This window comes from Microtus ochrogaster, chromosome 5 (genome assembly GCF_000317375.1).
Source record: "Microtus ochrogaster isolate Prairie Vole_2 chromosome 5, MicOch1.0, whole genome shotgun sequence".
NCBI classification, from domain to species: domain Eukaryota; kingdom Metazoa; phylum Chordata; class Mammalia; order Rodentia; family Cricetidae; genus Microtus; species Microtus ochrogaster.
In genome coordinates, this window is record NC_022012.1 from 89,305,563 (window position 1) to 89,328,592 (window position 23,030).

The window sequence follows — 23,030 nt, forward strand, 5'->3', positions numbered from 1 at the left end:
TTTATGTTTAGTGAGGGGAAATACTCGTAAAATGACAATCTAATTTTCAAGGTGTGTATTTTCTTTTAGTAATTCATTTTTTTTGACAAAGATTGGGATAACTTACTAATTTAATCTCAAGACCAGAATAAAGAGAGTACATACATGGGGCACATATCCCTACCTCTTCCTACTCGCCATACAAGACATCAGTAGTTGATCACAGATCTTATGATGAAGCTACATGTGATCTTACAGTGCAGTCATATACCACTGCAGAGTACTGCTCTCAATCACGCAGTATAAGAAATGAAACCTCTTTGCTGTCTTAATGGTGGCTACGCTACTCAAGGTCAGAAACATGTTCTCAGTGGAACTAGCACGTGAGTTTGCAGATGGCAAGAATCCAAAATACCACAGAACTCCTAGAAGAATTAATTAGAAGACAGACATGAATTCATTGGCACCAACTTTCTATGGCACAGATGCACTAGGCCTCTTCCTTGCTGTTGAGTCTGTTATGATGCCTTTCTCCATGGGTATCATCTAACTCTTAACTTTCCAAGATCCCATGACACTGTCCTGACACCTGCACATTAGGATTGTAAATCCTAACGATCTAGAGGTGTCTAATACTGCTCAATTCAGAACTCCTTGAGTCTTTATACTTTGTTGATCTCTGTAACCTAGCCTCTTGGAACATCAAGTGGTACACGATAGTTTCCTGAAGAAAAATGAATGAATGAATGAATGAATGAATATAGAATGACCTTTTTAAAAATGCATTACAAGTGGTTTGTTATTCAAAACACATTCTCTCTAGAAAATAAATCCATGCAACAGCAAGAGTGTAAGAAGCATCCTTGGACTTGAGGCAATGCTTCCATACAGAAGGACAGAGCAAGGGAGAATTTGCCAGGGGAAGAGATACTGTGAATAATTCAAAATTAAGAGGATATCAAACAATACTCCTCATTCCTGGAATTGGGAACTGGCACCAGCTGACTCAGAGTTGGGAAGCATAGCAAGTCCACGGAACCCGTAAGGGTGCACTTTCATGGAGGACAGAACACTATGGGGAGAGAAGTCTGGAGCAGCAAAGGCAGGGATGAAGAAGTGAATGCTGCTGCCATTAGCTGAAGGATAGAGATGAAAACAATTCCATGACTTTGTCCGTAGTTCACTTAAAAAGTCGTGCCTCGATCCTAGAAAAGTAATAGGGGCAACTTTAAAGGAAGCAAAATGAGAAACAGCTTGATTCAGGCTAATCCAAGCACGATAGAAGAGCGTAGGATAGACAGAATCATGCAAGCAAGACGAAACTTCCCTTTAAGAGAAAATTGATGAGCTCTAGATTCAATTATAACAGTTCGATTTCAATCATGTTAGCAGGTTCCCATTAATAAGGCATTAAGAATTTATTAAATATTTCATCCATCTTGTAATTTTCAGAGAAGAAAACCAGGCCAAGATTTACAAAGGATTTTTCGCAGAATCAACAGACAAATGAAACTGCCCAAATTGAGGCACCGATTTCGGCTCTTGAACCCTGCATTATTTTCTCATTGCAGTCACCCTGGTAAGATGTAACAGAGAAGGCGGAAGTTCAAGAGGCTATACATGGTGAATCGAAGTTACAACATCCAAAACCCTTTGGTTCTCTTAAAAAAAAAATACGGAATGTGTGCGGGTTGGTTTTTTTCAAATTGGCACAGCCTAAGCACAAATAATCCTGTACTCAAAATTAGTGACAATGGTGGTGGTAGTGGTGGCCATGGTGGCACAGGGGATGGGAGGCCTGGGGGGTGTCTCCAGTTGTCCTCAGTACCTGTTTCTTCCTCTCTTCACGCACTCCTCTTTGGAACCCAGTCAGTCAGCTCTGGCCAGTCATACATTCTTTTAACCCCATGAGCACAATGAGCCTGTTTGTTGCCTGCTATTTGTTTTCTATCTAGAAAGTTCTTCTCTGGTCATTGCATGATTGACCTTCATCCAGGTGTGAGATCAGTTTCTTCTCACTTGAAATGCTGCTTCTCAGGATCCTTGCCAGAGTCTCCCTTCTATCTGCCACTCACTCAGAATCCATAACTCCGCATTGTTTCCTTTCAGGATGTCCCAATAGCAGCGCTCTTACCCATCCATTGTCTGTCTGGCTACACCCAAACAGTACCTCCTTCTGGCTGGATGTAGGTACAGCAAGCACAGAGGTTGACTTTGCACTTGTGAAACCCGCATCTTTTACTGGTGTAGGAGGTCCTTCTGTCTATGTGTTGTTTTCGTTGGTTAATAGAGGAACTGCTTTGGGCCTATAGCAGAGCTTTAGGGGAACAGAGCTAAGTGGGGAAAACTAAATGGAATGCTGGGAAGAAGAGGCAGAGGGATAAGCCATAGATCTCCAACTGAGACAGATGTCTGTTGGAATCTTTGCCGGTAAACCACTGCCACGTGGTGATATACAAATTAATAGAAATGGGTTAAATTAATACAACAGTTAGCCAATAAGAAGATAGAGCTAATGGGCCAAGCAGTGTTTTAATTAATACAATTTCTGTGCGATTATTTTGGTTCTGGGTGGCTGGGACGAACAAGCAGGTCCCCTTCCTATATTTTACTGCATTTCCCAGCATCCTTTGCAGCCAGCATACCCACATGCTGAGATCCCGAAATGCAAGGTGGTGGCTGTGATGTGCGCTGTTCCAAGGCTAGATCGACAGAGACCTGTTCTAGGGTGTCTTTTACTCCCCTCTCCTGTTGGGTGGGAGGAAGGGGTCCTTGCAGTGGACACCCTGATGAAATCAGTAGTCATTATTCAGAAAAGTTTCTAAACACAGATGATTTCACTTGAGCAAGAAACAAGTTTGATTGCCTGTTTGTTTGTTCCTCTTCCTCCTCCTCCTCTTCTTCACAATTAATATGGGATTGGGATGGGTTAGACGGTAAAACAGTCCCATTGGTGGTACTATGTATTATAGCACATCAAATCTTTATGCCTGAATTATATTCTCCCAAAGCATGTCAGAAAAAGCCAGTATCACTCTGGGATAAGAAAGTCCATTAGGGGGTAGAGTGCTTGAGATTCAACAACCCACTCTCCTGGCTTTGAGAAGTTTAGCGAATATTAATATGATAAAAGAAAGCAAAAGGGTTTTTGTGCATGGCATTCCCGTTCCCAGCACTGTCATTTTTTGTTTGGGTTCATAAAGGGAGTGTGAAGGACTCATAAAAGCCTGAATGAATTGTGCCATAAATGTTAATGGCCATGGATAGCAGTGTTGAGCACCACTCCAAAGCAATGTTACTACAAGGTAAATCTCTAAATACTACCTTAGCATGAAGGCAAGGCCGGTGTCAGGGCACTAAACAGGCCCTGCCCACGTTCAAGCTAGGGCTGCTGCGCCCCTGCGCGAGTCAGCAAGTCCTGGCCATGGCCATGGAAAGCTATTTCTTTAAACAACTCAGGTCCCCATACCTGGATGCAGGGTCTTTTTTTGTTTGTTTGTTTGTTTTTGTTTTTGTCTTTATGAGAGTGCCAAGAACTCACTAAGCAGTCTGTGCTGGCCAGCCAGCGAGTCCTGGGATCCTCCTGCCTCTCTCTTTCCTGCTGGGATTATAAGCATGTTCCACCATGCCTGGGTTTTTTTGTTTTGCTTTGTTGTTTTGTTTGGGGGGTGGGTTCTGGGGATTGAATTCAGGTCCCCATGCTTGCAATACAATCCGTTCACCAATTGATCTCTGCAGTCCCATGCTATGCATTTTAATGAATAAATTCCTAAGTCATCCTTATTAGACTTTGAATGAACTATCTTGCTAAGTAATCTAGAAGGCCCTGCAGAATTTACTTCACCCATCCTTAGGCCTCAATTATAAACACAATTTAAACAATTTCCAAGCCTCATTGTCTCAATTTAAGAAGCAGGAACAGGTTATAATAATTCTATATATTATATATAAAAAGGTCTATGTTCTCCTATATGTTAAATGTCAATAAAGCAAAAAATGGGCTAACTAAAAGAATATTTTGCTTAGGTGGTTTTGAGTAGACATACTTAGTCCTACAGCAGATTCCTTCAAAAAGGTCCTTATTTGGGGTCTGTCTGAACCAAGAGATCTGGGAACTCCTCTAAGAATCTCTTCTGCCAGAAATAGTGCAGGTCAGAGCTACTGAGGTGACCTTTCTTCAGTTCTGAGCCACTGCCAAAGGGACTGACATCTGATTTCTCTGATTTTGTCCTGAGGCCTGAAAATGTCAAGCCACTTTTAGAACTTCACATGTGTGCGTGCATGTATGTATGTATGTTCTGCTCACATGTATGGGCATGTGTGTGCACACATGTGTGTGCACATGCGTGTGGAGGCCCACGGTTTGCACCAGGTATCTCCCTTATCACTCTTTATAGTTTGAGTTTCTCCTTGAACCTGGAGTTTACTGGTTGTCCAGGGTGGCTGGCCAGTGAACCCTGAGAAATCCTTCTGTCTGTTTCCCCACTGGGGCACTCAGATACAGTCCAGCTCTCAGATGCAGTCCTGAATCACAGATGTGATCCCAAATCTCAGATGCAGTACCCACCCTCAGCTTTTACTTCGGTACTAGGGATCCGATCTCACTTGGTACAGAATACACTTACCCATGGAGCCACCCTACCAGCTACACAACCGAATTATTGTTTTTTTTAATAAGCCACACCAAAGAGATAAACAGGCAAGCATCAAGGTTTGAATTTCTACTGAATATTCTACGATTCCATCACCAGGAAACTTCAGGCATCCACGTACTTTTTCCATAAAGATCCCTCTTGGCTGAATTCGGCAATTTTCTAGGGTTTTATTTATACAATGGTAATCTTCTGGCACCAATATTTTAAAATATTTTCATCAAATCTTATTGCCCTGACAAGATACTAGCAACTTAAATCTATGAAACACATTTAAACATGTTTATAGCAACAAGTAGATAAATATTTCATTATATTTTATTTAATCTGGCATCTGCTGACATAAAATTTTTATAAATATATAATAGGTCGGACAAGAAAACGTTGATGAAAGTGTTTCTTTTTTAAATCATATTTTGAAACACACAAACTAAAAGATGTCTGGTCACAAAGTTGTTTTCAAATAAAAAGCCTTATTTGTTTATTAGCATGGTTACATTTTTAATTTTCTAAAGGCAAAGTATAAACAGCTACAAAATCGCCAGTTTTCAGACACCATGTTCTTAATTCTATGGCTTCTATGATAAAATACAGCCTTAGAAAATGGAGAACATGTCTGCTACTCTTTTTCTAATACTATCTGGCCTTCATCCAGGGGCACAAGCAACAAGCCTGTCATTACAAAAACAAAATTCAGCCGAAGATAAAAATCGTCCTCAGTATGGGAAGTTTAATATTTCTTCATAAAACCGTATTATTTTGATGCCAAACTTTGGAGGGAGACATATATTAGTTTTCTAGCACAGAAGAGATAGTTATGTCTGTTGTTGAATAAAAGAACCTATTCAATGGTAGAAAGATCTGTGAAGGAAATTTTGTTCTATTCAATAGTAGGAGAAGCACAAATCAAGACAATAAAATAGTGGGGTTGGAGAGACGACCCAGTCATTAAGATCCCTTACTGCTCTTGCAGAGTACCTACCTGGGTTTGGTTCCCAGCACCCACATAGCAGCTTACAACCATTTGTAAGGTGAACTTCAGGGGATCCAGTGCCCTCTTCTGACCTCAATGGGCATTACATGCATGTGATGCACAGACATACAAGAAGGCCAATCACTCATACACATAAAAATATAAAACATTAGGACAACAATAGAATAGTATGCTTACCCAAACTTGCAAAAGTGGAATTGTATGCTGGAGTCTGAATTGGGCCAGAGTGATGAGGTAGATTTTGTGCCAATTCAGCCTCCCAGTCCATATCAATGCCAATTCAGCCTTCCAATCTACATCAGTGCCAGTTCAGCCTTCCAGTCTACATCAGTGCCAGTTCAGCCTTCCTGTCCATATCAGTGCCAATTCAGACTCTCCAGTAGAAACTTTAAGTGAAGGATTGATCAGATGGTAAACAGTTGCTTTTCAAGTGTGGATACCAGAGTCTGAATCCTTAGCATCCACATGACTGTGAAGTAGACCTGGTGGATAGCTAGTAATCTTAACGTCATAGAGGTGGAGACAGGGTCCCTTGGGGCAATCCAGCTAGCTAATGAGATCTGGGCATGAGTTAGACATGGATTTAATACGTAAGGTGGAAATGCAATTGAGGAAAACAGTCAGTGTCAACCTCTGATCTTCAAATGCATGAACATGCCTAGACATATATTTTCACATACATATATACTTATTCATATGTGAACATGCACATGTGAACTCATACATACACACGTACACACATAACATACACAAGATTAAATCTGAAGATACCATCAGTTAGAGTAGTTCTACTTTTCTAGAAAAATCCTAAGGAAACTTTCACAAATATGTAGGAATATGAACATATACACACACATACACATATACAGGAATTTGATACACACACACACACACACACACACACAAAACTAATGTTATTGTAAAAGCAAAAGATAATTGGATATAGTCTCAATGGGCCTAAATAAGGGAATAATGATCTATTTCAACAAAAAAACTATATTATTATAGTTTATGTAAAAATTGAAAAGAAAGCATATGCTATATTTATAGCAAGGGAACAATGTTTATATATGTTGTTGAGTAAAAGAAAGTTCCAGAACGGTAAACAGAATAGGCTTCAAGTATCCCAGTGAGCCCTAGGGACAAGCTATATCCCTAGTACTAGCTATAAGCCTGTACCTGGCTTTTTGTTACATAAGTCCTAGGGATTGAACACAGGGCTTCAGGCTTGCAAAACACATACTTCATTTATTGATCCATCTCCCCAGGCCCCTGAAGTAAACATTTTTCATATCTTAAGTTGCATACTGAATGAGAGGCCTGTTACACCTCATCTTTGTTCCATCCTCATGTGGGCACAAACTGTCACTTTGTCCATCCTGTATGCGCTACCTGCCCATGAGTTCCTGAGTGGCCAACCGTCTCTGTTACCAAATACTGAGTTTGCTCAGTACTGGCTGTAGTTTCTCACCAGTCTTCCTCAAAACACTTCCCAAAAATAAAGCAAGAAGGGCCACCCACTGAATTAAGGTTTAAATATACATCTCATTTAAAAATAATTATGGATTCTTATAATTATGGATTTTTTTAAAGAATATATCTTCATAATCAAAAATACCTGGAAAGACAAACAACTGTCCTTCCTGACCAAAGGCATAAATTAGGCTTTCAATTTAATTTTAGCATATATTTGCAAAGTTTCAATGTCCCAACAGAACTTGCGTTGGTTTTGTAGTTGAAGCGGGAGGAGAAGCCTTAGTCTTCACCTTTGAGGGATCACAGAGTTGCCTCAAAGAGCTGAATTGATATGATGATGTCATTCAACTTCACAGCCTGTGATTGCTGCTAAGCGTGGTCTGTGATTGCTGCTAAGCGTGGTCTCATGAGACCACACCGAAAGTCCTTTTATAAGTGGATCAATAATATGTGCCTTTCCTAAAAGGGGTGGAGGGAGCTGATCAGCAACATGTTAAGCTAATAAATCACTATGCTTCTCCAAAGGGGATGATCAGAGCACATGCACGCACAGTCACTGTTCCCTTCAAACACGCATTTGAATAGGACTGTGTCTCGATACCACACTCCCAGGCCACAGAGAACTGGTAACAGCACTATGAGAGTGCCAGCATCTGGCACAGCAGGAGTGACGAGCCAGAACCCTTCTCTAGCCTGTGCCTTCTGTACCAGTGCTGTTGCCTCTTCCTTAAATCTTTGAATTCGTCTCATGTGTTTGGTTCCTCACTATGAAGAGAATTTAATCTTACCCTCAATTTCATCACAAATCTTAACAAGATTCTAAGGAGTCATCTAAAAATCATAGAAAAGAATGCATTTCTCTATGGTTGATAATTTCAAACTGTCCTATTTAATGGGCTGTTTGCTTAATCAGTTTAAAGGTTTTCTTGTATGTGCATGTCTTTGTGTACCCAGGAACATGAATGTTACAGTTTGCATGTGGAGGTCATAAGACAACATGATGGATCTCCTTCTCCTTTTCTACCATTTAGATCCCAGGAATTAAACTAAGTTCACAAGGTGCGGTGATAAGTACCTTTCTTTGCTCAATTACCCATTCAGCCCAATTAAAAAAATTCTGGCATTTATTGTTCCTTTTAAAATTAGTTGAGTGAGTGTCACATACCTATAATCCCAAAACCTGAGAGACAGAGGCAGAAGGATCAGGAGTTAAAGTCATCCTTGGCTAAAGACAGCCAGGGCTACAGTTTAGACACTGCCTTAAAACACTAGCAACCAACCGTTTGACTAACCTGCTAGCTAGTAACAAAGTAATTGCCCAGCAAGCCAATTGATCAACCAACCAAATAAACAAACAAAATGCAGGCTATCTGAGTTGGAATAGAACAACAGACAATATCAAAGCACAGAGTTCCATGAAGCACAGACTCCTGAGGCTAGAGAGGTGACCAAGTCTTTTAGAAGGTTTCAATCTGAATGATATACTTCCAGGCTACATATCCAAGGGGAAACAGAATGGCGGCTGAGAGGGAAGACCATGGAAACTGTGGCTGGGTGGTAACCAAGGGAAGTAAAACATAGCAACTGAGACACCATGACGTCAAACTGTGGGAAGACAATCTCAGGAGAGAGAAGAAACTCCAAAGTGGTACCAGCTAGGAGCTTGTGAACTTCTGTGATGACCTGAGTTAAAAATAATTCCTGATAGTTCAGTGTAACTTCTACCTACTAGGTAACTTATAAGGCATAACCCTGGCTGAACAGCCTTAGCCCATCTCATTGAATTTACAGAAGGACCTCATGAAGTAGTCCACACTTTCCCATCTTTAGAAGGGAGGAACTTGACTCTGAGATAGTCACTGCCTATGCTTCTGACACAGTCTCCACCCAAGTCAATTCTGAAGTGCCCACATGCAGCCAGGGCATTAATCAGCTCCCCATGTTCTAATGTCTCAAAGGCTCACTCACACAGAGAAGCACTTCAGACCTTGGTCCCATAAAGTATCCATTGTTTCCACCTACTTTTCCCCAGCAGCTTCTGTGAAACATGAATATATGTACTCTTATTATGGTCCTCGTATTTCCCCTTCCTGTTTCTTCCATTCAAGCAGTGGTGGTTTGAAAGGGAATAGCCTAATATATTTGAATGCTTAGCCTATAGCGAGTGACACTATTAGGAGATATAGCCTTGTTGGGGTAGGTGTGACCTTGTTGTAGCAAGTGTGGCACTGTATGGGGGGGGGTGGGCTCTGAGGTCTCATATGCTCAAGTTACACCCAATATGAGATACAGTTCACTTCCTGCTCCTTGTGGATCAAGGTATAGAACTCTCGCTACCTCTCCAGTACCATGTCTGCCTGCATGCTGCCTTGCTTCCTCCTATGACAATAATGGGTTAAACTTCTAAAACCATAAACAAGACCCAGTTAAATGTTTTACTTTGTAAGGGTTGTCATGGTCATGGTATCTCTTCACAGCAGTAGAAACCCTAACTAAGATACTTGCTCTCATTTGGTATACTGTCGGGAATATAGCATGAACTCAATGTGTGCATACTGCATGAAGACACAGCCTTACTCAAGGTTGAAAGGAGCTGAGAGGTCATGGCTGGAACTCAGCCACTCTAGGGAGGCTCTGTGAATACACACAACTACAAAAGCATAGACTGGAAGCAAACACACTTTTGCAAAGCAAGTCTTAGCCCCTGAAGGATTATGCAAACGGAGGATGAGATCTTAGGATAGGAATACTTGATGCTTCTTCTTGAGCTCTGTACAAACAGGAATCGACAAGCGAGCCATATGGCTAAATATCGCAGCTGATACAAGCTTAGCTTTAAATATTGTGATATAAGCAGGAATCAGACTTTAGCACATGATTCCTAAAATTGCTCTCTGATCTGGGGTATGGTGGTGCATGCCTGTGATCCCAACATTCGCAGGAGGCAGATGCAAAGGGAGCTGATGATGGGAAAGTAGGCAATGAGGTGATGCCAGTAAGGTTTCAGATGCAAGCAGGCAACCCATCCTGTTGGGAACGGCAGAGGCGCTTACATCTTCACTTTGATGTCAAGAATTTTAGTGTATTTTGTCCTTGCCCTGCTGTTTCATGGGCTGATGAATTTGCAGCTGGTTGGCTGGTTTTCATGGTGAAGAACATTTCATGGAAGCAGTGCATGGGTGTTGATGGCTACTTTCAGCCGGATTTACAGGGACAATCAGGAAGAAAAGGGAGCAGAGCTGAAATACTTGGAAAATCATCATGCTTCAAGGACAATATGGCTGTTAGAGGCTACATGGTTTGAAATGAGACAATAATATGTCTTAAGGGGGGCTGGAGAGAGGGTTCAATGGTTTAGAGTATTTGCTGCTCTTCCAGAGGACCTAGGTTCTATTTCCAGCACCCACATGACTGCTCACAACCATCTGTAAGGCCAGTTCCAGGGGATATGACATCCTCTTCTGGCCTCTGTGGACACATAAACATGTAGGCACACACATAAACACACAAAATGAATAAACAAACAAATAAATACAAATATTTAGAGCATCTCAGAAATTTGCAAAGTCCCTAGGATCACAGTGCATTCGACGAGTTTCCATGGAAAAGTTTCCAGAAGAGTCCCAGGCCTGCCTTAGGATAGATCCCCTTTCCAAATTTCACACGGCAAAGCTCTGCAAAGCTGTTATGCCCATGATGCAAGGAGGTCTAGATTCTGGTATAGTTCATACTAATGCGAAACTTAGAACTGTCATAGTGATGATAGCTTGGCACGTATGGAGAATAAATTTTAGATATGGAGTCATGGGAGCCTCCACCAAGATTTCAAAGGAAAGTCTATGTAGTTCAGGCAATATGCAAAGTGGTCAGAATTCCTGCAAGCAGTGTTCAATGAGTGATACAGAATGAAACTTCGATAGTAAAGTCACATTTAGGATTCAGGAGATGTAGAGGTGCCAATAGTGTGCAATGGTAGCTAAAAAAACGCTACAGGTACCGAGCAAAATATGGCCAAGAGAACATCTGTGTAAGACTACAAATAGCAAAGTCTTATAGACGGGACCGCCAAAGTCCTTAGAAGCCCACTTTCTACCACGGTGTGGGTGTGACCTGGATGCCAGGTGAGGAGATGGAAGCTTTAGTACTTGTTCTGTTGGCGTCAATATTGCCCTGGGTCAATTCATCATCAGTCCCCTGTTCTTACCTTTTAAGACAGGAATAATTCACCTGTGCCCAGCCTATTCCTGCAACTTGGAAGTATGCAACTCTCTCTTTGACTTTTAAGGGACAGTTAAGAAGTGCCATGAGTCCTGAAGGAGACCTTGGGTTTCTGACTTTGAAGTGATGCTGGAGCAGTTAAGATTTTGGGACATCTGGTGGTGGACAGCGTGCATTTTGTATTGTGAGGTAGCCATTAATTTTCTAAACAAGAGGAGGGCTGCTGTGATTTGGATTAGAGTCCCACTAAGATGTGTGTGACTTGGACTCCACCATGGTGCTATCACCACACAGTCAAACTTCTAGAGATAGGGACTAGTGGGAGGTCCCTGCATCACGAGGGGTGTGACTTGAAGATGCCTGGGAGACACCAGCCTACGAGTCTCTCCTTGTTTCCTGACTCACGATCTTGTTTAAATTCTCAATTCAATTGTTGGCTAGTTTCCTCATCAGATACCCAAAGCTGTGCAGCCAATTAATCTTGGACTGAAACACCCAGGCTTATGTGGTAAACAAAATGTTTCTCTTTATGAGTTTGTTTGTATAGAATATAGCTATGTTGTTATAAACAGTTAGTTAAAGGAATCAATACACCAAGAAACAAAGCAGAATACAAACTGAAGAAGCTTCTGGGATTACAGGGAAAATACACTTAAAAAAAAAAGCAAAGGTTTGAGCTATAGAAGTTTAAGGAGGATATAGGTGAACATTTATTTGATAATATAGTAGAAGAAAACATTTTAAATTTAGATACAGAATATTCAGGTGTAAGAAGGTCAAGGTTTCCTTAAGTCTAAATGAAACTACCCAAGACAAACACTCACCAATGGTCAGGAACAAAAAGAATATGTTAAAATTCAGAGCAAAGAAGCAGGTGATAAACAGGCATTTTAGCAAGATTAACAGTGTATTTCTCAGCAGAATCTACACAAGTTGGGGAAAAATTGAGACTGCTGTCTGGGAAAGCTGACATCCATGAATGAAGAGACAGTAAGTCCTTTCTAGGAAAGTTGTAACTGAGAGAGAAGCTGTAACTGCAGGAGAAGCTGTAACTGAGGAAAAGAAGCTGTAACTGAGGGAGAAGCTGTAACCGAGGGATGCCATAAATACCAGAAGTCTCTTGTATGAAAAAAGTTTTCTAAGCTGAAAAGTAAACATGGTAATTAGATTTTTTTTAAACTGTAAAACTTACTAGTAAAAGTAAGTACACAGTCAAACTCAGAATTTAGTGTTCGGACAGTGTTTGAATCACTTCTCTTTAGTATGAGGGTTAGAAGGCACGAATGTTGGGGCTGGAGAAAGCTCAGTGGTTATGATTGTTCACTGCTCTTTCAGAGGACCAGAGTTCAGGGCCTGTGTGACTCACAGCCACCTGCAACCCCAGCCACATGAGATGCAGTGCCCTCTTCTCACTTTGTGAGCACAGCACACACATACACACAGAAAAACATGCACAAATGCAGAATTAAAAAATAAATAGAAAACAAAAATACCAAAATATGAAAGTATTAGCAATAGCAGTAGCAAAAAAATAATGTGTTAAAGGATTCATAATATAAATATACAAATTGTGTCGTCAAACTCTTTTATAGATGAAATGGAATAGGAGTGTAGAGGTTTTCATCTTTTTATCAAATTTAAGTCACTGTGATTTTTAAAAGGGCATTTTAGAACTATAAGTTCTCCCCCTTGCTTTCCCCACACTGTATGTGTGTGTGTGTGTGTGTGTGTGTGTGTGTGTGTGTGTGTGTTGTGTCTGAGTATGTGTGGGTGCGTGCGTGTGGGTGCACATGCGTACTTCCTGGCACTCACAAAGCAAAAAAGTATAGCAGATACATAAAGACATCAAAGCATACCAATGTGCTTTTGATCGCTCAATACAAACACTAGGGATCACAGCTGAAGAACGGAATTAGGCCTGACAGTTTCTGGACCCACGATCCAGGCCTCAAAAGCTATGTTGAACTGCTGCTGCTGCCCAGAGAACCCCATGGTGGTCTCCCCAGGTGGCTTGGACTTCCTCCCAATACAGTGACCAGATCTGAAACAGGAGGGTCCCGAGGGGAAGTGCAGAAACCAAGCTTCTTGGGACAACCGCTGGCAACTGAATGACCTTCCCAATCCATCTACTGGACTGTGTTCAACAGAACAGAACCCCAAAGATCAGAAAGGTCTAAGAGGATATTCAGATATCACTTCCTGGTCAGGCAGTATCACCAAGTGTGGAAGCTTCTGGAGTGAGTGACCTTATTACAGTCATCTGGTCAAATGCCAACACACACCATACCCCTACACCTAGTTTTTTAGTAAGACAGCAAATATGCAATCATATATATGTGTGTGTGTGTGTGTGTGTGCACATATATATATACACATACACACATACATACATAGTATTTTCATATGTGTATATGTATATGTATGTGTGTATATATATGTATATACACACACACATATATATATGCATGTGTGCATGGTTTTTTCAAGACAGGGTTTCTCTGTGTCACTTTGGAGCCCATCCTGGCACTTGCTCTGTAGAGCAGGCTGACCTTGAACTCACAGAGATCTCTCTGCCTCTGCAATTATATTTTTTTTTAAACCACTGTTAGTTGGACATTCCAATACCAGAAACAAAACAATCCTACTTAACTAATGAAGCATCTTATTCTACCCTCAAATGATGGCAACCATGATAGGACGTGCTCTGTACATTTAGTCATGGAGAAGATCTTGCTGGAAGAAAACAATTTAAGTCTTTAATATGGTATTCTAGGAAGGAGATGCCGATGTGTTTAATCTTCGTCTCTGGAGCAGCTGGGCAGGGCTGGAGGCACCCAGGATGTGAAAGCAGAAACTTGGGGAAAATGACCACTTCTATTGGATATCCCAGAAGGGTCTTAAAGAACAAATTGTGTGCCCTCTCTAAACTTTTTGGTTCTCGTTGTAGGTTTAAATCATTGCAAAGACAAAAATGAATGTTCCAGGCTGTAACCACACCATTGTTCTCCCCTGAGATCCATACATGCACTGGAAGACAGGAAGCCCACTGGTTCCCAGAGCCTAATAAATCATGACACGAGGCATCCCCTTTGTTGCTGCTCTCCTGGGGCAATTTTATACCCCGAGGAGATGGACCACAGGAAGATTTATGTCCAAGGAATGTGCTTTTCTTTTGGGAGGTGGCAAAGGACTAGAGGAGGAGAAATATGAAGTATGTCTTCTAAACCTGGCTATTTCGAATAATTCACTTTTAATGACTGTGTGAGAAAGCCAGCATCTCAGCAACATTTTAAAGACGATCTTAAAGGGGTTCTTAAGTAGGTAGCTACCACCCATCTGCCTCAATTTTACAAACAGGAAAACTGGGTTTCAGGGGAAAAATCCATCTCCTATTTGTGAATTTGCATCATTTGGAAACACTATGGGGTAGACATGTCCATCCATCACTGAAGAACTCTGTGTCCTGCTTTGGTTCCTGTAGCTGTGATAAAACACCCGGGCACAAGCTTCAAAGGGAAGTAAGGGTTTATTTGGCTTCTCATTCCCATTATGATGCTTCCTTAGAAGCTGAGGTGGGAACCAACCCAAAGCAACTAGTCACATGACATGACCTCCAATCAAGAGCAGAGAAAAACAAATGTACCCAGATTCCTTTGCTTGCTGCACCCGAGCTCTTGGCTGGCTTTCTATGTTCAAATGTCTCAGAGTCCAGCCCATGATATGGTGTTGCCCACATTCAGGATGGGTCAGTTAACAACCATGACAATTCCCCTCAGGCCGCTCTGACCCAGGGAATCCCTGATCCAGGCTGTGTTCCCTGGTGATCCTAAATTGTGTCAAGAACATTTCAAACTAACCAGCAATCTTCTTTCATTACCAACAACCTTCAGGAAACCCTAGAACTCAACAAATGTCTCAGAAGTTAGCCTTTCAGGGACTGAATATTGGTATTATGACAGGCTCAGTAAACCAAGTTGTTCGTTATCTGATCCTTAGACCCTGAAACAAATGCCTCCTTTCTATGACAAAGAGAAGTTTGTGAGCTGAGTTGGTTAGGAACCTATGTTTGGGGAGACTCTCCTGGATTATTTGGGTGAACTCTCACCCCCCTTCTCCCAAAGCACCCTTTTTTGGAAAGGGGAGTGATGAGATACCAGACAGAGCTCAATGGGAAGATGGAGAGATGGAGGTTTGAAGATGCTGTATTGCTGGTCTCAATGACCAGAGACGGCCCACGAGCCACAGAGAATGTATCGCCAGCATTAGAAAAGCAAGCCACCCTTTTCCTACAGCCTCTTGAAGGCTCTTCAAAGAGTACCTCCCCACTGACTCCTTGATTTTGGCTCAGAGAGACTCATTTTAAACTTCTGACCTTCAGAACTGTTGGAGAATGCATGGTATTTTGAGTCCCCCCCCCCCCCCATATCTGTGGTGGTTCGTTTCATCAGTCATGGGAAATTACCACAGTCAAATGAAGAAGGGCTCTGAGAAAATATTTGGTCAGGTTGAGGCTATGAAATCCTGAGATGTTAATAAGGCTATCGATTTCATGTTACTAACTCGATGCTCCTGGGAAACCAGGATTCCCCTGTAGCATGGAAACAGAGGTCAAAGAAAGTCTGTTGAATCACTGGGTTGAGCATACACACACCATGTGGGCTAGCACTGCAGAAACCCCAGGAATTAGAGACCTGGGGCTATTTTAATCAGCTTGGTGAGTTCTATAAAAAGTCAAGGGTTTCATGAGGTAGGCAGAGCAACTGTGGCCCCACGAAAGGCCACTAAATAACACGACTAAAGAAAATCTCTGAGAATCCATGCAGACAAGATTCCAGTCCTGTGACTTGAAACCACAAAACCTCCGTGGTCCCTAGGCTGCGTGGAAACTATGGGATCTCTTCTCACTTTTCTGCAGCCCCAAATATTCTAGTATTTCAGCATGCAAAATGGATCCGTGTGAAAATTACGATATCATCGGTGCCTTCCAGCGGGGTCATCCTAACCCAGCTTGCAGTCTCCCGGTACTGAACCACTGACTTCCTTTCAGACGGGAAAGTTCTTTTCGCAAACCAGCAGGAGTGTTACGTGAGTGCTGATCTCGGAGTCAAGAGTCTAATGTCATCTGATCAAGCAGGGGATGGCAATTTGAGAGAGAGTTTAAATGCTGGATTAAAGGGAGGATGTCAAGTAAGCATCAAAGCTAATCCTTAGAGTGTCCTTGAACTCGGAAATCTAATACTCATGGTTCTTCTCAGAATGTTTTAATCTCCTACTTCTATTTTCCTTCCACCTCCTGCCTCCCTCTACTCTCTGCGGTCTAACCAAAAGCAGCAGCAGTTGCTGGGATTAAGGCAACAGAAAGTGGCTAGACAACCCGTAATTTACCATATAGTTCAGAAGACAGAGTAACACTTAGTTTTCAACCCTGCCCCCAGATGTAAAAATGCAGAATTCTACAACTACAAAGGTTCCTCTAAGGAGTCACATGCACACTGAAATTAAGTGATTAGAAAGAGCTAGAGCTGGGATCCAAACATGTCATTATTCTCGAGTGTAGACGAAGGCACCGAGATACTGTGATAAAAGACAATGCAGGGAATCAGCTACGGACGAAAGCTGGAGAAAGTTACATAGCGCATCTTTGCATCTCTGGCCCACCAGGAGCTGTGCAACTTGGGGCAAGAAACTTAACCTTTCTGAAATTACACTAACCTTAAAAATGATGATGATAACGATAATAACTATTTCCTTGAACTACTTTGGCAAAAGAGTATATATGACATATGTAAGAGGGCTCAGCACTTGGAAAATATTAAATGTGCAATAAATTTCAGCTACTTCTGATGACCTTGAGGCCAATAAGAATACGAACAGAAATACTTTATTAAGTTATGATTTGTCTTATTTTGGTTTGAAAAGTAATGACTGAAGGGAGAACTTAATCAGACATAGTAAACACGAAACTGGCTACTAGACAAATGCTTATGTAAGATATATGCAGATTTTATTATTATTTTGCTTTTATTTTGAGCACCACATGAATCCAGGGCTAGGAAAAAGTCCCTCTTGTCTCCCAGTGACACACATGTGCATGGGAAAGGTCTAATTTGACTCTGATTCCTTACTGCTCTCTCTAATGATGTACAGCAACTGTTTCTTAAAATATTTTAATGGGGCTGCAGAGAAGGCTCAGTGCGTGAAGCGCCTGCTGTGCCATCCCGAGGATCTGAGTGTAATCCCAGCACACGTGGAAAACCCTGAGGATGGTGGGGCTTGCTTGTAACCCCAGCCCTGACGAGGAGGAGACAGGCAGACACTTGGGCCTCACTGGCCTGCCAGCCTAGCTAACTCGTCAGGGTCCAGTGAGAAACTCTGCCCCAAATCAAGGCGATGGTCCCTGAGGAGTGACAACTGAGTTTATCCTGGCCTCCATACATATTCACACTTACGTGCAATTGCTCATACGTGTACAACTGCACAAACACTTTAGTGGTTTTCCACCACCCTTAGGTATAATCTTCTCGTCTAGATTGACGAAGCACCGCTTTCTGTGCGTGCTGGCCAGTTTTATATCAGCTTGACAGAACCTAGCGCCATCTGAAGAGAGGAAACCTCAACTGAGCAAACACCTCCATGAGATGCAGTTGTAGGGTATTTTCTTAATTAGATTGATGGGGGAGGGCCCAGCCCATTGTGGTTGGTGCCAGCCCCGGATTGGTGGTCCTGAGTTCTATAAAAAATCTGGGCAAGCCATGAGGAGCAAACCAGTAAGCAGCACCCCTCCATGGCCTCTGCATCAGCTCCTGTCTTCAAGTCCCTGTCCTAAGTTCCTTCCCTGACACTTCTATGATATATATATCATATAGATATATCATATATGATATAGAAGTGTAAGCGAAATAAACCCGTTTCTCCCCAGCTTACTTTTGGTCATGGTGTTTCATCGCAGCAACGGTAACCCTAACCAATGTGGCTTCCCCCTTTCTCTCTGACCTTACCTTCCTTCTATTCTCCTCCTCTCTTCAGGCTCCTTCATGTGAACTCTCTCCTGCTTGGCTTTCTCTTTCTCCTGAGCTCAGCACTGACACCCATCCTTGTCACTTACCTGGAGTCCGGAGAATGACTTACCTGCCCACCTAATCTCAAAGTAGCGCCCACTTGTTTTCCAACACATCAATCTAGAGTGAGTCTCTGCATTGGATTTACCACTGCTAAATACTGTTCTTATTCATTTGCTTCTTTTACCTTTGTGTGTGTGTGTGTGTGTGTGTGTGTGTGTGTGTGTGTGTGTGTGTGTAAGCAGTAGCATTCTTTAGACAGGAAGAACATAATAATAGTGAATAATTATAAATGAATAATAATGCTGATTTTGATGAAAGAATAAGAACAGTTATTGACAATCTTCTTACAAGCTATTTAAAAATGCCTAAAACTGTCCTCACACATATATTCTTATTTATTTATTGAATAATTCATTTATTCATATAACTACTTATAGTTCAGGATGACCTCCTGCCACCACATCCCAGGTGTCTGAATCACAGCTGTGCACCACCATGACTGGTGTATGCAGTGCTGGGAACTGAGCTGTAAGAGCACTGGATTAACAGAGCTGCCTTCCATCCTCTGGTGCATAGAGCCTTTCATGTGTTAACCAGACACCACAAGTCTACTCCCGAGTCAAGAGCTCCCTGCAACTTACATGACAGTTAGTTCCACATTGCCTTCGAACCAAGTAATTCATACGAATTCTCGGTTTGAACAAATTACCTGAGACGTCTCTCGTGCGTCCTTACCACACATTGCTTCAATTTAGAAGCTCCACATATTTTATAAGTTCATGAAGTGGTGACCGGGTGGTAAGGAATGGGAATCTCCAATCAATCTTTAAACGGCTGTAGATCCCAACCTGGGCTGACCAGCCAGAGGATGCCTTATGAGCCCTACCCAGAACTGTGTTCAGCCCTCTAGAGGTCACCAGAGACCACCCCCTCCCCCCCAGTGAACAGCCACCACATGCTTTTTCAAGGACACACAATGCAGTTTGCAGTAACACAGAAACCTTACCATGGTTCAATTAAATCACATGAAAGACAGGGCAGCAAAAACAGGCTCCTTATTCTAGAAGGTTCTCAGATTCCATGAGTTTTCTTTTCCATGACTAGGATTTATTTTCCCTGCCCTTTAAGTCACTTATACCAACAACTAGAGTTCTATGTCATGGTAGCTGCAAAATATTTCTGTTTACATTTCTACAAATATATCAAAAAGACCAGAAAGGAAAGTGCGAGTGTCCAGGATCTTCTAACTTTTCTCTCATTTTAAGACTCTTTTCCTCCTAGCACAACAGTGACCAACTAGATTCTTAATCAACAGCCAAGAGGAAGCCAGAAGAATCAAACCAGAAATAGCCACACACTCAATCTCCCCAGCACACCAATCTGAATACCGTGGTAATCTGTACCACCTAGGAGCAACTCCGAATAAAATGTCAGCTGTCAGCAGAGGTCATCCAAACATTTACCCTCTAACTGCTTTAAGACATTCCCATCGCCCACTTACTCTACTCAAGAGCAGTATATCTGTAGGAACACAGCCCATCTCACAGAAAGACCAACTTGGAATATAACTGCGCGGAGCATCCAAATACAGAGAGGTGGGGTACTTACCGCAGGGTGCCCAGTGCAGTAGGTGTAGCTGGCATGAGACTGATAGTGCAAGCTCGCTCTTGGGAAGGAGTATGTGTTCCAGGCAGGTTGGCTGCTGCTCCATTGGGAGCTGAAGCCAGGGCTCATGGTCACTCGTGACTTGCTCGTTGGATAGGCTCTCACTGTGGAGTTAGACTGTGGAGAAGTAAGAGAAGTGGTGTAAGGACAGCTCTGTGCACACCAGCTCTCCAGCCTCATGCATTCTTCTGGGCGGACAGGGAGGACAACTCAGCTCGCCTTGGAAATGGCTGCTGGCAGTGGAAAAGACATTGGCTACTCTTCTGATTGAGATTAAAGCTTTCCCCCCCTATATAAAAGTTTTGCCTGGATTGCCAAGCACAGAACCTCATTGACACTGATTGCTTCAAAACCGTTTTCCCCCTAGCTACAACGTGCAACTCCGTCCTTTAGAAACGAGTAATGCTTTGGTGGGGATAGCGACAACCTTACCTTCCATTACATAAATGACCTTCAGCACAGCGGTCACCTTGGAAGCCACCGTGAGTCTCATTCTCATGTGGTAAACCAGAATTTGATTAGGAGGATCAGACTAAAACACAGATTGCTGCCAAACTCTAAGTGGCCTTCATATTTCGTGGGTCTATTGCTCTCTCGGGGAGACACCAGCAGAAGTCTGGGCACACTCCAGTAGCTCGCTATCAAACCGCCTCGAGATAGCAACATGGTGCAGGGCTTGATATGGCCATTTATGTTTAACTTGCTCGACCCATGTCACTGAAAGTGGAAGAGTGGTAAAATATTAATTTCCCAGATGCCAAGATGGCTGATCACAATGACATACGGGGTAAAATATATGGAAAACAAAAGTCCCTTGTTATCTCCTTTGTCCTCGGATGGCCACAGCACAGGAGGTATATAATGGCTTCTTTTCAGAGAGCATTCTCTGTCATCAGATTGTGAGAACCACTTACCCCAGCAGCAGAGTGGCTTCCACAATAAATTCTATTTATAAATCCATGGCGCTTGCCAACTCAATCACAGGGAAAATGTGCTAATCATATTGCTATTATAGTCTGTAAATCCAGTGGGGAAGAAGCTTGCATCTGAGATCCCGAGTTCCCGGTGGGCTAGGTTCTGATATCAGATACCTAGATTAACAATTTTTTTGAGGATATGTCTAAGCACCTTGGGATAACTAGGCCTGGAGAGCAAGTCAGTCCTTTAAAAGGAAGAATGAAATCTTAATCCAGAGATGAATGAATCCATTTAAACTACAGAACCACAAAACACCATGCCCCTCACCCACTGTCATAATAACCACCTGTGTGGTCCACAGAGGTCAAAGTTCAATAAGAAATGCAGACACATTCATAAGGCGTATTTACCCAGGGACTGAGCGATGGCTTAGTCAGTAAACGGCTTACCACACAAGCATGGGGACCTGTGTTTAGATTTCTAGACCCACATAAAAGCTAGGTGCCCGGAGAGCAATCAGGGTTCCCTGCCCTGTGGGAAGTTCAAGGACCACCCACCTCCATCCAGGTCTAGTAAGGTGAGCATACAAACTGCCTAGGCTCCCACAATCAAGGGAGGGGGAGGGAAATGGGAGGCGGTGGCAGGGAGGAGGCAGAAATCTTTAATAAATAAATAAATATAAAAGAAAAAGGAAAAAAAATAAATAAGAAAGAAAATGGTAAAGAAAAATAAAGACATTACCCATAAAAAAAGAAAAAAAAAAACTAGATGCCGAGAAAGGATCCTACTCTAAACTTCCCTTGGCTCCAAAACAGCTTCACTTCCTGCCCCCTGACCCTATACAGGGAAGTTGGTAGCAGCCCTCCTCTCCTAGTTCAGTAATGGTGGTCATTCTCTCAGTGACCACAGGGCAGGCAGGGTGGTCGTACTTCTTCATATTCTGTTCCCCATCTGTTGGAACTTTCACACTCAAGCTGTGTCTCTTTTCTGGTGTCATTTCTCTTATCTCTGTGTGTGTGCGCGGGGGTGTACACATGTATGAATACGTACACACACATACACACACAACTGGAGAGCAGTTATGTAGTTTACTTTCTCTTAAATTCCAACCCCCAGTTGTAAACTATCTGCTGGATAGGATATAAAACTGTTGATCACCTAAAGGAAACCAAAATTTAAATTATCACACACAAAATTCAGTGGGTTAACTGCTGTACTTTAAACCTTTCTCTCTCCCATAACCAGCTTTTCAAAAACATCACAGATACATTTTGAAACCAACTGCTTGGAAGTCTTAGCATTGTTGACTCCTTTCCAGTGTCAATGACTGGTGTCACTGAATCCTTTTGAAAAGTTTCAGTAGTTCCGAAACTGTTTTGGCCTCTCTAGTCCCACATCGCTCTCTGTAGTTAAGGACTCCATCAGTTCATAACAGGACCGCTGAAATGGAATGACAGCCTGCCACCCTCGGCCTTGACAGACCCTCCACAGCACGACACTATAGTCGGACTTTCTGCATGCAGGCCTTTACAGTGTTTCTCCGAGCTGACAAATGTTCAGTACGTTTTTCAGCATGTTAATGTCTCTTGACCCCTCTTTCCCTTCTAATTTTATGCTAACTGATGCCTTAAAGGCAATTACTGGGTCCTTCTATGTGTAGTATCTATTACAAAACGATTGCCTCTCTGTCTTTGTATCTTACATAAAACACTAAGTGTCCATACTTTTCCTTTGAAACGAGAACAAGGGCTTTAAAACATTGTCAATTGACGAGAGTATCCCGCCATTAACAATCTGAAAGGAAATGTACAAAAAAGAAAAGAACAGAAAAGGAAAGGAAAGGAAAGGAAAGGAAAGGAAAGGAAAGGAAAGGAAAGGAAAGGAAAGGAAAGGAAAGGAAAGGAAAGAAAACAAGACACTGGGATGACTAAAAAGCTGGTCAGGAGGAAAATGCAAAGCAACACTGTAACAATATACTAGGTCTTCACCAGCTCAAACCAGACTGACAAAATTAAAATGAGCAGCAACACTAAATGTTGGCATGTGTTGATGGACCTTTACACACTG

General features: G+C 42.2%; 1 protein-coding gene across 7 annotated transcripts in view; it reads right to left on the bottom strand.

The window, feature by feature from the left end:
• Rbms3 (RNA binding motif single stranded interacting protein 3) overlaps window positions 1-23,030 on the bottom strand; it is a 1,318,100-nt gene that overhangs the window by 752,021 nt on the left and 543,049 nt on the right. For all 7 annotated transcript variants that reach the window (XM_026779049.1, XM_026779048.1, XM_026779046.1 and 4 more), the window contains exon 2: window positions 19,989-20,162. In XM_026779049.1, coding sequence (XP_026634850.1) covers window positions 19,989-20,162 — 174 coding nt within the window. The remainder of the gene's footprint in view (window positions 1-19,988; window positions 20,163-23,030) is intronic.